At 42.6% G+C, this 16,158-nt stretch overlaps 1 protein-coding gene across 1 annotated transcript in view; it reads left to right on the forward strand.

The window, feature by feature from the left end:
* efl1 (elongation factor like GTPase 1) overlaps positions 1–16,158 on the forward strand; it is a 108,297-nt gene that overhangs the window by 6,414 nt on the left and 85,725 nt on the right. Inside the window, 7 exon segments of the mRNA XM_034127352.1 lie at positions 841–978; positions 3,217–3,452; positions 5,357–5,480; positions 6,652–6,731; positions 7,505–7,641; positions 7,757–7,879; positions 8,401–8,500. Of these exon segments, the coding sequence (XP_033983243.1) occupies positions 841–978; positions 3,217–3,452; positions 5,357–5,480; positions 6,652–6,731; positions 7,505–7,641; positions 7,757–7,879; positions 8,401–8,500 (938 nt within the window).

The raw sequence follows: 16,158 nt of genomic DNA on the forward strand, positions 1-16,158 counted from the left end.
TGATGCACTTCTACAAACAAAAACAACATAATTAAAACATTTAAACAAACTACTAAAAGTAGATGAACTACATTATTCAACAGTTTACAGTAACTTCTGATAATAACACAGGGGAAATAAACGAGGCATCTCTTTTCCTCTCTCTCTCCCTCTCCTGACAGCCCGTCAGTATCAGGGTTAGTACAAATGAATCCCTTGGCGGTTCTAGTGTTCATTTACCGTTTTGTCTTCTCTTTGCAATGCTTAATCGATTTGAAACCAAGTCTAACGTAGCTTAAACTTAACGTTAGCTTTCTAGCTAACACAACACATTCACGCACCTTTCTCTGTGGGTTTTTTTGTAGTGACGAATGAAGTTGGATGTTGTGGTGGTCGTGTCACTGATCTTTATGCTGCAGACCCTGCATACCGCTGTTCTCTTCTTATTAGCGTCATCAACAACATAATCCTTGAATCCAAACTTCACTATTTGTGGAGTAACGCTAGCCGCTGCCATGTTAACTGACGCTCCTGCCGTCTAGTGGGTTGCCAGGTTTGCGTGCATGGCGCTATAATCACCCAATCACGTTTTTCGAAAAAACTAAACGTAATATCTCACTACAAAAACAAACGCAAATATTTAATTTTAAAAAGTCAAGTCATCCGTCTCAAGCTTAAGTCAAGTCTCAAGTCATGAATACCAAGTCCAAGTCAAGTCTTTTATCAATGTTAGTCAAGCAAGTCTCAAGTCCAAAAATATGCGACTTGAGTCAAGTCATGTGACTCGAGTCCCCACCTCTGGTATATACTGTAGGCCAATGCACAGTTAGATGTAATGTCTCTTGTGTGTATTGTGTGTAGACCCAGGTGGTGCTGCGTCAGGCCTGGCTGGAGAACATCAGGCCCGTTCTGGTCATCAATAAGATCGACCGCCTCATCCTGGAGCTGAAGCTGTCCTCTCAGGAAGCTTTCATCCACCTGCAGAAGATCCTGGAACAGGTGAGCAGCTCTCCCAACTATCACTATCTTTCTCAGTATATACAGTGGAGGAAATAAGTATTTGATCCCCTGCAGATTTTGTAAGTTTGCCCACTTACAAATAAATGAACAGTCTATAATTTTAATGGTAGGTTTATATAAACAGTGAGAGTAAGAATATCAAAAAGAAAATCCAGAAATTGACATTATATAAAAGATAAAATCAATCAAAAAGAATCAATCAATCAGATTCCAACCTCTCCACCATGGGCAAGACTAAAGAGCTGTCTAAGGACCTCAGGGACCAGACTGTAGACCTGCACCAGGCTGGGATTGGCTACAAGACCACCAGAAAGCAGCTTGGTGAGGAGTGGGCCGTTCACACCAAGTTCTTTTCCCACAATAGTTCATGAGAACTCAGTTCATGAGAACTCTTTTAGTTCTGATGAACTAAAGCAGATCGCGTTCACACCGCAATGAGTTCCTGGGGGTGGATTAGGCAAATGAAGCCGCTGACGTCGCTTCTTCTTCTTCTGCTTTGGGTTTACTGGCAGGCCGCAAACCACTTCACGGCGTATACTGCCACCCGGAGTCCCCGGCCGGAAGTCCCCGGAATTGGGGACTGGCTTCAGTAGAAGCTGCTGGGACTCCCAGCAGCTGGGCTAATGCTAATGCTAATAATGCTAATGCGAGGATAATAAAATGGCGGCTTCACAAAACTTTTTGGGAGTTTTACGGGGCGTGGTTTGCATTCCGCCCAGCCAATCAAACATAGGAACCTTTTCTCCCACGAAAGTCCCTGCTCTCTGGCAAATATATCTGAGTTCTGATGAACTATTGTGGGAAAAGTACTCCGGTGTGAACGCGCCTAAGGAGACAACTGTTGGTGCCATTATTCAGAAGAATAATACGTGTGTTTCGAAATGGAAGTAACACAAAATGAGCATCAGTCGCCCTCGGTCTGGGGCTCCACACAAGATCTGGCCCCGTGGGGTATGATGATCAGGAGAAAGGTGAGGGATCAGCCAAGAACTACACGGGAGGAACTTGTTAATGATCTCAAGGCAGCTGGGACCACAGTCACCAAGAAAACTATTGGGAACAAACTACACCATAATGGATCAAATCCTGCAGCGCCCCCCCCCTGCTCAAGAAGAACATGAGGCCCGTCTGAAGTTTGACAACAAACCTCTGAATGATTCAGAGAAGGCTTGGGAGAAGAGGATGTGTTCAGATCAGACCAACATCGAGATCTTTGGCAGCAACTCGACACGCCGTGTTTGGAGAAAGAGAGATGCTGAATATAACCCCAGAACACCATCGCCACCGTCAGGCATGGAGGTGGAAACATTCTGCTTTGGGGGTGTTTCTCTGCTAAGGGGACAGGAGGACTTCCCTGCATCGAGGAGAGGATGGAGGGGGCCATGTACCGTAAAATCTTGGCCGATAGCCTCCTTCCCTCAGCCAGGACACTGAACATGGGTCATGGAGGGGTTTTCCAGCAGGACAATGACCCTGAACATACGGCCAAGGCAACACAGGAGTGGCTAAAGAAGAAGCACATTGAGGTGAGGGAGGGGCCTAGCCAGTCTCCGGACCTTAATCCCATAGAAGATCTGTGGAGGGAGCTGAAGCTTCCAGAGGCCAAGCATCAGCCTCAAAACCTGAAGGATTTGGAGAGGGTCTTCAGAGAGGAGTGGACCAACATCCTTCCTGAGATGTGCACAAACCTGGAGACCAGCTACAAGAAGCGTCTGACCTCTGTGTGTCCAACAAGGGTTGCTCCACCAAGTACTAACGCATGGTTTGCAAGGGGATCAAATACTTATTTCCCAGTTAAATGCAAATCTATTTTTATCTTTTATATAATGTCAATTTCTGGATTTTCTTTTTGATATTCTTACTCTCACTGTTTATATAAACCTACCATTAAAATGATAGACTGTTCATTTATTTGTAAGTGGGCAAATTTACATAATCTACAGGGGATCAAATAATTATTTCCTCCACTGTAGATTATTAGCCAGTTGGTCCTATGTAACACTCAGTTGCATGTTGCGCTTTAAATAAACTTTGATTAACTGTATTCTTTGTCTTCAGCTGTCTTGGATTAAAGTGATTGTGTATTTTTATTAACTCATGGGTTACATGAACACCTAGTAAAGTGAGTCATTGGAGTGGAGACTCAATTAGATATTACAATACATATATACCATACATGCACTTTAACTAAGTGTTGGTGCATGTTCTTCCTTGCAGGTGAACGCAGTGACAGGGTCTTTGTTCACATCCAAAGTGCTGGAGGAGCGAGCGGAGAAAGAGAAGGAGAAAGAGGAGGAGGATGAGAAGAATGAGAAGGAGGTGGAGACGCTGACTGGAGATCAGTTGTATGACTGGAGCGCCGGGCTGGAGGAGGCGGATGACTCCCAGCTCTACTTTTCTCCTCACCAAGGAAACGTGGTGTTTGCCAGCGCCATCGATGGGTGGGGCTTCAGGTGAGGCTGTCCATGACTCAGGGTGGGGCTTCAGGTGAGGCTGTCCATGACTCAGGGTGGGGCTTCAGGTGAGGCTGTCCATGACTCAGGGTGGGGCTTCAGGTGAGGCTGTCCATGACTCAGGGTGGGGCTTCAGGTGAGGCTGTCCATGACTCAGGGTGGGGCTTCAGGTGAGGCTGTCCATGACTCAGGGTGGGGCTTCAGGTGAGGCTGTCCATGACTCAGGGTGGGGCTTCAGGTGAGGCGGTCCATGACTCAGGGTGGGGCTTCAGGTGAGGCTGTCCATGACTCAGGGTGGGGCTTCAGGTGAGGCTGTCCATGACTCAGGGTGGGGCTTCAGGTGAGGCTGTCCATGACTCAGGGTGGGGCTTCAGGTGAGGCTGTCCATGACTCAGGGTGGGGCTTCAGGTGAGGCTGTCCATGACTCAGGGTGGGGCTTCAGGTGAGGCGGTCCATGACTCAGGGTGGGGCTTCAGGTGAGGCGGTCCATGACTCAGGGTGGGGCTTCAGGTGAGGCTGTCCATGACTCAGGGTGGGGCTTCAGGTGAGGCGGTCCATGACTCAGGGTGGGGCTTCAGGTGAGGCGGTCCATGACTCAGGGTGGAGGGCGTGTGGATGCACAGGGGCTCAGATACTGTATCCTAAAAAGTTTCACCGTCGGTTTCTTGAATTGAATCAGCTTCATCTGTGAGCAGGATCTTTCTTTGTAAGTAAAACAAAACCTTAGCTTGCCATGTTAATTTGACCCAGAAGTGCATTTATTTAAATATAAAAGTCCAGCTATTAAACAGTATATATTTTGATTTTGGTTAATTGTCTTGACAATATCATTAATATTATATATGTGTAAATATATACATATATTTGCTTTGATGCACACTTTACATACGTTATCTGCTAAAGCGGCAATAAGTTGGGAAGAAAATATTTTCTTTTCAATTTTAAACACTTTTTTTTTTGCCATTTAAGAAATGATATGGTTACAGGGCAGACTCAACAAAAAATAAATACATTAAGTTGTAGTCAAAACTACATAATCTTTTTTTTCAAGGACTAAATAACAATCAGCAAATCAAAATTAGAGAAAAAGAGAGGGCAACAAAAATAAAATGTTAAATACAAGTTTTCTTCGGGTCAAGTTAGCCTTTATTACAGAACCTTTTATTGGAACCTGCATCGTCCGCAGCAGAGACTGAGCCCCAGGTCATGGGCCAACAGCTCTACCAAGTGAGCTATACAGTGACCTAAAGACAGGTTTTGAAAGGGGCTCCAGATTATATCCCCCTCATGACTTTGAAATGGTTAATATGGCCCTGGAACAACCTAGTAACTTCTTATAATACCCAATCCATTTCATATTGTTCTCATTAAATATACCTCCAGTGTCCGCTAGATGGTGCTGTCAACTGAGCTTTGATACATGTGGCACTTTATGACCCTCAACATGAACCATCAGAGATCAGAACTAATCTGACCTAATCCAGCTGAGGCCTTTCAAAGTAAACATATCCTGCCTAATCTTTTATTACTTGTAATCAACAGTTTGCCAGTCACAATATGAATTCTACATCTCTGAGACATAAAGTCTCCATGCTCTCATGTTAGTTTGGTGACTGAAAGTCAACGATGAGGCCCTGCGCTGTAGAGAAACCCTTAAAGTCCCAGTGAAGACATCCCAGTCCTGTCTCTGCTGCAGCAGGAGGAAACTGAGATGGAGAAAACACACACTCATGTTCAGTGTGATGCTGTTGAAATCTCTCAGCCGTCTTAAAAGCTCAATTACATTCAAAGCTATAAAAAGCCAAACACTGCAGGATAGTTTGCAGTAAAGATAAATGCCTTTCTGAAATCAGTGAGCCTGCATTACAAATGGAAAGCGAAGAGCTTGATTTTGTGTTTTACAGCATCCAGCAGTTTGCCCACATCTACAGCCAGAAAATGGGTATTAAAGCCGAGGTGCTGCTCAAAACCCTGTGGGGGGACTACTACCTCAACGCTAAAGCAAAGAGGATCATGAAAGGAGCTCAGGTAATCTAACTGTCTTCTTCTAATGTTTACCAACCTTGTGTGTCCATTGCAAAAGGAGCGATACATGTCATTCAATCAGAACTAATATATCAATAATACAAGAACTTGAGAGCCACATTAGCATCGCAAATGAAAGCTGTTCTTTATCAACATTAAGGTTGATTCAAATGTATTTATTTATTTTTGAAAACTCTTTTAAAGTTTTAATAACTTTACCCTTTTGGTGTTGTTTTGGTCAGTTTACAGCCAACTGTCTGATAGCACCCTACATGTAAGTGTGACTTTAAAGCTGTTAAAAGACAATCTTCAATCTAACTAATATAAAGTTGAATCTGATCATTTCATTAGAACTTTTCATTGACTGTCCATACATTTCCACTCCTGTGGAGTAATGCAGGCATCAACGCACAAACCCTAACTGTTAGCAGGTTAAATTATCACCGCCTTACTAACCATTTACTCGGTTAGTAGTAGTGCTCCACCAGAATTGCTTTAAGGTAAAGGTGTGATACATCACTGTCCTGAAGCTGCTGATTGACAATAGTTTGCACAGTTTCCAATATTTCAACTATGACTACAATAAGGATTCATTGTTTGTGATAGCTGTATCTGGTCAGGGTAGAAATGTGTGTGATCAGCATTTCACATGAAGCAGCCTCCTCACTGTTCAACCTGCTTTTGGAACCTGGCACCTCATGGTGCATTAATATTAGCTGTGATAGGAAATTGGAATTATTGACTTTCCTCACTTTGTGAAAAGTCAATAATTTTGGTTCTGCACCAGGGACTGAAATAGACTATTGCATATCTAGGTAATTACTGTGGAAACACTGAGGTGCAGTATAATGTTATATACCCAATCTTTTAGTGCAGCTTTGCTTATTAACAAAAACATTGCTCTATACCAACCCTACAAGGAGAGTTTCTATAATCAGTGCACTGCAGTCATTTCTAGTTTCAGACGACAACATCAGCAACATCCAAAGACTACAGAAGAAACACAAACACTTATTGAGATTATGAAATGACTGTTGGAAATAGTTCTGCATTTATGCCTAGAATTCAATCTGAGCTACGTGTAGCCATGAAGTTATCAACTGAAAACAAGTGATCAGTCAAACCTGTTTTTCATCCATCCTGATTTTATCTTTCATCTTCTTGCTCGCTGCAGGCCAAAGGGAAGAAGCCTCTGTTTGTGCAGCTGGTGCTGGACAACATTTGGAGTTTGTATGATGCTGTGGTCACCAGGAGGTGGGTGAACGCTTTTAAATGGCAAGCTGAATTGTTTTCCTAATTGAACAAAATCTCTGTTGTAATGGGATGTTTAAAGTCATTCATAACGCAACGTACTGGCTGACCTTACCACCCTGATTATTCATCCGTGCATATCGGTTTGTCTACCAATGAGAATTCCAACTCTATGATTACAACAAAAATAATTTTGCGACGTTTAACTGGAAGGATCAACAGAGCGGCAGGACCAAGCCACCTAAAACTCTATATAATGTTAGGGATTTCAATATCTGTGACAATCAATAAAAACAGCCTCAGGTTATACAGTTTACTGGACCCACTATGATATAAGATTACAGCTATAGCTAAGAGAAAAGCTCACAATTGTTTTGGACAATTAGCCAAAGGCAAACAATATTACAATCCTCATTAAACTTCTTGTTTTTTTTCGTTTGTTTGAAATGATTCAGGTAAAAAATAGCCTCAGTGAAACTGTCCCTTATAAATATTGTTCTGCACAAGTTCTTGTTTCTTTTAACCTTCAGTTGGCATGAACAAAGTTGGCACTACCCATAGAGCCTTAACTGGCATATATATAGTAACACTCCATATTGAAATAAACCACTGTTGTACTTTAAGCCTCAGCTTCTCAAACCCACACAAATGCCTAAGCTTGGATCACGATAGCACATTAATGCTCATGATATTTACAGAAAATGGAACAGTGTTAGTGTGTGTTATCTACGCCCCACAGTCTCTATAAAGGCCCTCTCTCCTCTTCCTGTGACTAGAGACAAGGACAAGGTGGAGAAGGTGGTGTCCTCTCTGGGGGTGAAGGTGATGTCCAGGGACTCCCGGCACTCTGACCCCAAAGTCCTGCTGTCTGCCATCTGCAGCCAGTGGTTACCTGTGTCCCAGGCTGTCCTCGGTATCCTTTGTCCCGTGTCTTCATGTCCTCAGCGCTGGAACAGAACAGGAGGGTTATGTGTGAGCATATTATGGGATGTCTGTGCATCTGGTGTGTTCTTTAACACAGACTGTAGCAATGGTGTGTGAGAAGCTCCCCAGTCCCTTAGACATCACTGAGGAGCGGGTGGAGAAACTGATGAGTGTCGGAGCGCGGATATTTGACTCTCTGCCCGAGCAGACGCAAGAACTGAAAAGAGGTACACACACACACACACACACACACACACACACACACACACACACACACACACACACACACACACACACACACACACACACACACACACACACACACACACACACACACACACACACACACAAAATGAATATCTATGTCTTCTGTGGCTCTAGGAGGGGGGTTTGAAAGGCATGAGTGGTTATTAAACAGGGAGGTGCTATCAAAAAGTTAACATCACTTGCATTATGGGAAATGTAGTATCCAGTGGATCTAGAGCTGAATATTTGTAACTAAAAGTCAGGCTATCCCAAGAATGATTTTCATATCCTTCATTATATCTGTATCTAGTGATCCTGTTACAGGTTTAAAGAGCACTGTGATGCAAAATATGCTTTAATAAAAGCATTTTATATAAGGGTCCACACTTAATACAAACCTTATTAAAATCGCAATATAAAATAAGTATAATGTTTATTAAAGACTAAATATTATAATGTTGTTTGGCATACATCCAACCACGATTCTTTGGTTCCTATTCAGCGTTCCTCCGGTGTGGAAGTGAGGAGGATGATCCACTCATCATCTTTGTGTCCAAGATGTTCGTTGTGGACAACAAGGCCTTGCCTAAGAACAGACAAAGGTGAGTGTGTGTGTGCAGATAGTGTAGGCAGTAGAGGGTGCTGCCGTCCTGTTCTTCCCTCTGTGAATACGCCTCATATACTGGATATCACATCGAACGGCTCACAGAAAACAACAAATACATTTCTCTCTTTACTTTTAAATCCCTGCTCTGACTGTGGTACACAGGACATCATTCAACAATGTGAAACCCAAATGAAACGTTTAGTATACAACACAGTCAAAATGCTTGTGGACTGGTGAGGATCACAGCACCCTATCTGACATTCAGAAACTTGAGTTCCCCAATAAATGTAATGCCGTCCATTAGGTTAGTGCTCTTGGAGTGAAATAATTCAACACTATAGTGAACAGTGGCTTGTGTATACAAACGGCACAAAATGATTAACATTGTACAAACAATCAGCTGATTGACTGTGTTTTATAGCCACCGTCAGTATCAACATTCTCATAAACCACATATATATATATCCATATATATATATATATATGCTTCCAATGGTTTTTTGTAAGACTAATCTATCGTCCGACATGTCATTCGGACATATCTTGATTTTGATATGTTAAAATATATTTTAAAGGTCCCATGTCTTGGCCATTTCTACTGATCATAATTCCATTGTTGAGGTCTACTAGAATAGATTTACATTGTTCAATGTTCCAAACTCACATTGGTTTCTCATACAGCATCTCTGTAAAGTATGTGTATTCACTCTCTGTCCTAAACGCCTTGTTGGAGCTCCTGCCCCCTCCCTATGAGCCCACTGTGCTCCGATTGGTCAGCTCGCCCACTCTGTTCTGATTAGTCAACCACCGTTACAGCTGAACATGAGTGTTTATGTTTTACAATTGTGTTTGTTAGCAACCAGAAAATGACACCAGTAATGACAAACAGATGAGAATGCTGCGTGGGGTCTGGGTGCCGTGTTGGCGGGACGTTGGGGGCAGCGCTCGAGCTTAAGGACGTCCCGTCGTCCCGGGGCCGAAAAAAATAGGGTCGGGGAGGATAAAAAATAATTTTGGGACGAATTTGGGACGAGAGTTAAAATAAAAATACCCTGCTAACTCTACTACGAACGGCAATGAAACTGAAACTGACTGCACGTTTTGTGTAGCACACAGTTATTAAACCTCCTTGTCAACATAAACACACACGGCACACGCACAAAACATTTAGCAACCCGCGAAATACACACACACACACACACACACACACAGCTGTGACCGTGAATTCCTGGCCCGCTAATTCGTGGGTCTAGCTATGTACTGACTGAGTGTGTGTATTTCGCGGGTTGAGTGATATACAATGGCATCCCGTGGAGGAGTTCTGCAATTTTGTTACCGTTACATCACGAAAACGCACAGCAGAACCAGACCCTGGAGCGCCGGCCTCTTTATTTACATACTCCTCTTCATCCCCTATGGGTAATAAGGCTGAGATGAGAACTCTCCATCGTATTTAGTCCTTAGCAATATGCTGCGCCTCTCCCCATAGGGATGGGTACCGAGCCCCGGTATTAAACGGGCCCTGGGTCGGAATTATTAAAGACCGTGGTAACGTTAAGCTCCGACGTTATCTGACTTTTTATCGGTACTGGAGACATTTAAAAAATATATTTCCTATGTATTATTGGTACATAAACATTATATTGCAGTTTTAGTTTTGCCAACTCCGTTTCTATGCAATAAGACTACAAAATTCGTCTATGATGTATTTTCAATCCAGAGATCTCTCTCTCCCGTCTGTGTGCGAGGGGGCGGTGCAGTTTGTAAAGGTCTCCTGACTGTGTTACAGACTGTCATCCTGGTTAGTGGTTACTCTGGGTTCTGTCTTCTGTCTTCAGGAGTGTTGGATTCTTTTGTTAATTGGATGGGACGGATTCAATATTAGAGTAACTTTCTAATTTGTGTGTTTTTTAAAATATATTTGGCCTTTGTTTCTGTGTTTGACTGATTTACTCAAATAAAAGGGTTGATGAATTATCATCTAAGGATTTGTATGATGTTTTATTTATGTTAAAGGTCACTTTGAATGATTTTAACTTATGATAATTAAACTTCGGGACGGTCCACATTAATTTCTGGACGGCTTAGATTGTATTTCGGGACGGTTCCGGGAGGATGGTGAAAAAAGTTAGTCGAGAGCCCTGGTTGCGGGGCTCGCTGGTCCGCCCTGTGGGGCTCGAGGAGCGGACAGTGTGAGGTGGATTACTGGTGTCGTTTCCTGGTTGCTGCGTGGGGTCTGCGAGACAGCAAGACACCGCGGAGCTCAGCCTGAGCACACACACAGACTCAAAGCCTGAGCTCCACGGTGCTCCACGGAGCTCCGGGGAGCACCGTGGAGCACCGTGGAGCACCGCGGAGCTCAGGCTGAGTGAGTGAGTGTGTGTGCGGATTGGTCCATTTGGTCCATTTGGACTTAGTGACGTCAATAGGCCCCGGAATAAAAAAATGGAAAAAGAAAAATCTACAACAACGTTCAGGGGCAGCATGGACAGGTCTTTTCTGTGTTAGAGTTTTACTCGCTACAGGGTGTACTTTGAGGGTTTGTGACTTTGCAGGCCGTTTACATGCAGAAAAAGCTACATAACACACAAGGGGACGGGTAACCGGAAAAGCATATGATGGGACCTTTAAGATCATGTTTAGTGGTCTCTACATTGCTGCTTCGGACTGCGTTCTTCTGATTAGTGTCCACAGCGTACCTACTGTGAAAACTACACTGCGCATGCTCAGAGTATTTTTGTATTCAATGTGTGCGGCAAAAAAATAATCACAAGTGGGGCAAAGCGCTCGCAGCTGAACCATGAATGAACCAGCTTTGGTAAGTTCATTTTATGTCATATCTTTTGTTGATCTTCTGTGTTTTGCCTATAGGCCATGCTCTGCTGGATCGATTGATATTGTAACCACGGTGACGAGTGTCAATGTTGACCTTTTCATGCTGAAGTATTACGGCTGTTGTTATTGTTAAGTATTGCTTTGTGATAGCACACTTTACTTCATATATTTGAGGTAAATTACAATATCACGTCACCACGCTGTGTGTGTAAGTGTACGCGCTGACAGTGTTGCTCTGTGTTGTTAATTCACTGCTTCCGATAGTATTAATGTGTTTCTCCCCTCCCTCTCACACAATCACACACACCCCTCTCTCTCTTTTTGTATGTGACGATCAGCTAGCTGTTGCCTCGGAACCATGGATAGCCTACAGCTATTTGTTGACGTGTTAAAAAAGCACAAGAAGCCTATATATACATATCTAAGTTGTTCGTGCCCCTCCAGTTTTGTACATCTAAAAACGCCACTGGGTGTGTGGATCCCATGTGTGAGTTATTAATGAGCTCATTGTCTCTGCTCCGCCTCATTGTGCACTATTGAGTGATTTGCATTAGCTTAATTGTGCTGAATCTATAAAATCTTCATCTCCTTTGTTGTGAACTCTATGATTACATCCGTCTTCAACTCAATACTGAAGCACGTTACCAGTAAGTTAGACACAAGATTTAGCAAATTAAGGATGATTCTAGTTTACTACAACACGGCCATTTGTACCTACTGAAGTATCGGAGGTTGGTTTGTTTCAGAAGAGAATTATGGTGGCTCTTGTGTTTGATAACATGTATTAATAGGATAAATGTATTGTTGTTAGTTTTTTTTTTTGTAATAAGATTTGATTGTAATCGAAATTATAAAGAATATGACCAGAAATATCCTAATTCAATCAAAACTGGGCTTAATCTTCTCTCTTCTTGATGCGGTGAAATCCAGAAGTCGATGGTGAGCATACAGCATTCATGATTGTAACACCCAAACCCTTCAGGAATTGCGCCGGCCGTTGAAGCAAATGTTCGTAGTTGCCCAACGGTGGTACTACAACCACCGTCTCAGTCTGTGACGTCATTGGGCCTATGAGGACTTTGTCCCATTGATTTACATTGGTAAAGAGATATCTGTTATTCTGCGGATCTTTTTTTTTGGCTAAATAATCTACCCAATATGAACATTTTATAGCCCTTATTTAAATCATTAGGGTCTTAAACTTGCAAACGCGCTTAAAGTCGAATCCAGAGTTATTTTCCCTCTTCATCCATCTGACTGTGCCGAGAGCGGGAGATCGGAGGCGGGGCTTAAGGAAAACTCAAGTGCACGTGATCTATGTGCCCAAGACCCCGGTTGATCCGGTGACTTTTTGAATCTCCAGTCGCTCCATTGTTGGCCTAATGTACCACTGAGCAACTTTGATAGGAATAAGCAGTCCCCCCTCCAACGCTGTATCCAGTTCTGTTTATATGTCCATGATAGCACCCTGCTCTCCTTTTCCAGGACTTTCTGTCTGTTTTCAGCTTCTTCTACAGTATATCTGATGGCCAGTACAAAGATCCTACCTCAGCCCTATGGCTGACATCCTCTCTGCCCCCCCTCTACGGTCACAGTGCTAGATCCTGATTGCAGACTCTGCCTATGCAGTCCTAGGGAAACAGAGCGGAGAGCAGAGGAGAAGAGATATAGACAGGCTGTCAGAGACGGGTCGGAGGATGAGGATAAGGAGCTACAGATATAAGGAAGAGAGAGACAGAGAAGGAGAATAAAGGATTTGAGTGAAAATAAGTAAAGGTCATTTCAGACTGAGTAAGGAAGAAAAAACCTTTCTAAAATCTCTGCTAATGAGCCTTTACTGTTTTACTGTGATAAAAACCATATGCCCCATGGCCTGTCGTTTTAACTGTGACACCTTCAACCCAAGAAATATGTTGAAATAGTAAGAAGTCATGGTCATAATCAAATTCAATAGCTTATGGTAAAAATATTCGCCATGCAATGTTTGGGATATGCAGAGGATCCTTTGTGGCTATGCTATTGTGGGGTTAACAATAGAACCACCATTACCCCTAAAACCGTCATTTTTGACGGCCTAACGCAACAGCGACAGCACTCACAGAGACTTCATTCTTGAAACAATTAATTTGTTAATTATCGTAATTTCTTTAAATGCTTAGTACGACCTAACAAAAAGTAAATGGGGTTCATTTTAGAATTGCTTCAGTTTATATCATAACAGATCAAAAAGTTCAGACATACTTTAGATGAAATAAATAAGTGGTGCGCTACAACTAAATAATGAATACATTTAAACAATCAGTTCATTGTAGATTAACAACATTATTCAAAAGTTTAATTAATGTTGTATAATAATATGGAAATAATACATGGACCTCTCTCCCTCTTCAGTCAGTTGTGTCCGCATCAGTCTCATGGAGCTTGCAGTATCCAGTAATGAGTGACCCGACACTAGAGAATATAAATACTTATAATTAGTTAAGCCAGTCCCAGAGGTAGATAAGATGCTAAATGTGAAAGGTTTAACTAGAAGCATGTGTTTCTCCTGGCTCACCGGTCCTGTCATGGTAAAAATGACCCCCTTGGCGGTTCTTGTGTTAAATCAACTCAAGTTACAAAACGACATTACCAGAGTTTGGATTAGAGATGAGTGATTTCAAATATCTGAAGGTTAACTGTCAGATGCACATAGGTTTAGTTGAATGTTACTATGAATTATAAACATGGTGTGTTGTTGATGCACATTATAGACTTCTAAACCAACATATTTTATTAAAGGGGCCTATTCAGCTCATATTCAGGTGTATATCCGTATTAGGGATGCCAGCGATTATTCGATTTTTCGAATATTCGCTACAGTCTCCATAATCAAAAATTATTTTTAAAATTCGATTTTATTTATATATTTTTTTATTATTATTTATGTTTTTCCTTTTTTTCCTGGCTTAGTTTCAACCAAAATATAGACTAATGCTAATAATAGTAATAGTATTAATAATTGTAAATGGCCATTGGTCACACCACCAGTTTGTTTTACTGTAAACTTGGAGGAAGCAGAGTGCAGACTGCTGCTGCCTGCTGCTGCCTGCTGCACACCGACCCCCCCCCCCCCCCCCCTTCTCCATCACACGTGCGATTGATTTATTGGCGATATACAGAACAGTGAGAACAACACAACTAAAGATGAACAAAGAAGAGTTTCTCGTGGAACTACTTCGAACTGACAAGTGCAAATGAAGTAAAATGCAAGCTCTGCAAAAATACTTTTTTTTTCTCTCCCGTGGGGGGCGGCGGCGAATAATCGATTAATATTCGCCAGGGCTGTCCGATTTTCGAATTTGATCATGGTCAGTTTCAGTTTCTGCACCTCTTTTCACCCTCTGTCTGAAACCAGAGCCCAGTCTGCTCTGATTGGTTAGCTGGCCGGCTCTGTTGTGACTGGTCAACCGCGTAAAGATGTCCCGCCCCCCCTTAGCCTATGACGCCCAATGTGTTACATAGTGATGTCACTTTGTTCAGTAAGTAAACAAAGCAGTCCAATGGAGGCGTTTCAGACAAGGGGGGAAACTCCCTCTGGAGGGAACACAGGGATTTTAGTCTTTGCAGACCATTGACATGCACAAAAACGTATATAACACACTACAGGGAAGGGAAAACACAAAAAAGCCACATGGCCCCTTTTTAAGATGAATCTTCTCCAGCTTGAAATCGAATAATCTGTCTCAGCTGTGTGATTTTGTGAATGTCAGAAATAATATCATCTCAGTCACTGCTCGGTTACATGTATACACTCTGGCCAGAGTGGAAACAAATCTTCAATCGAAGTCCTTCAGCGGTAAAAAGCCATGAAGTGTGTTTAGCAGACTTCTTTAATATCAATATATTGTTTAATTTTCCAGCACACTTTTTCCCCCTTCTTCACAATGTGGAAAGGTCTGCATGTGGTTGCCTTCGTCCGTCTTCAGTGTTTGTAAGCCATTACTTCATAACCGCGGCAGGCGAGTCCAGAAACCCAGGCATGGCATTCCCATTATTACCACTGAGCGAGGAGGAGGCAGGGACTGAGCTGCGGTCTGACAGGAAGCACGAAGCCTTGTATCTACCACACAGCAATGTTTTATTTAGATGTTCACCTCATACACCTTATATCCTTCGTTTTAACATAGTTTGGTCTAAACTCAGGCTGTGGACTGAATCATATCAAATGAATGCAAAAGAGAGTGATCCGTCTCACTGAGTCTGCTGGGCTGCTGCTGTTGTCAGGGGCAAATTATGGGCTGTTTTACGTGGTTTGTCATCATGGAGCAGAGCTCTGTGGCATGGCGTCACTCAGGCCCATTGTGAGCAGCTGCGTTGCTGTAGTCACTGTGGTCCCTTTGAAGAGGTATACACTCACACACACGCTCACACTCCAACCACACAGCACACCACACAAAAGGTCATGCAGCAACACAAATGTAGGAATAATTGTGCTCGCTTTTTAACGTTTGCCCTCAGGTAGCTATGTGGGAAATGTAACATCTGTTATAGATTTCTAAACAGAGTCCATGTTTGACAAATTGATACCCAATTAAACATTAGATTTCGAAATGAAGTTTTAAAATAGGACTCGGTGGGGTATGATTGGTTTATTAAATGAATGGCTGGTCATTCCCATTGTAGGGTGGTTACAGTTAGTGGGCTAAGAAAAACGTTCACTAGTTTTAAGGAGCCTTTAACAATTGTAAAACTACAACAGACTATCTGGCTATCATATGCCAACACTTGTTGATCACATACCTGGTGACCTTGGGGTCGACCTTGCTCTGGAGCAGGTTC

This window comes from Trematomus bernacchii, unplaced genomic scaffold (assembly GCF_902827165.1).
Source record: "Trematomus bernacchii unplaced genomic scaffold, fTreBer1.1, whole genome shotgun sequence".
NCBI lineage: Eukaryota > Metazoa > Chordata > Actinopteri > Perciformes > Nototheniidae > Trematomus > Trematomus bernacchii.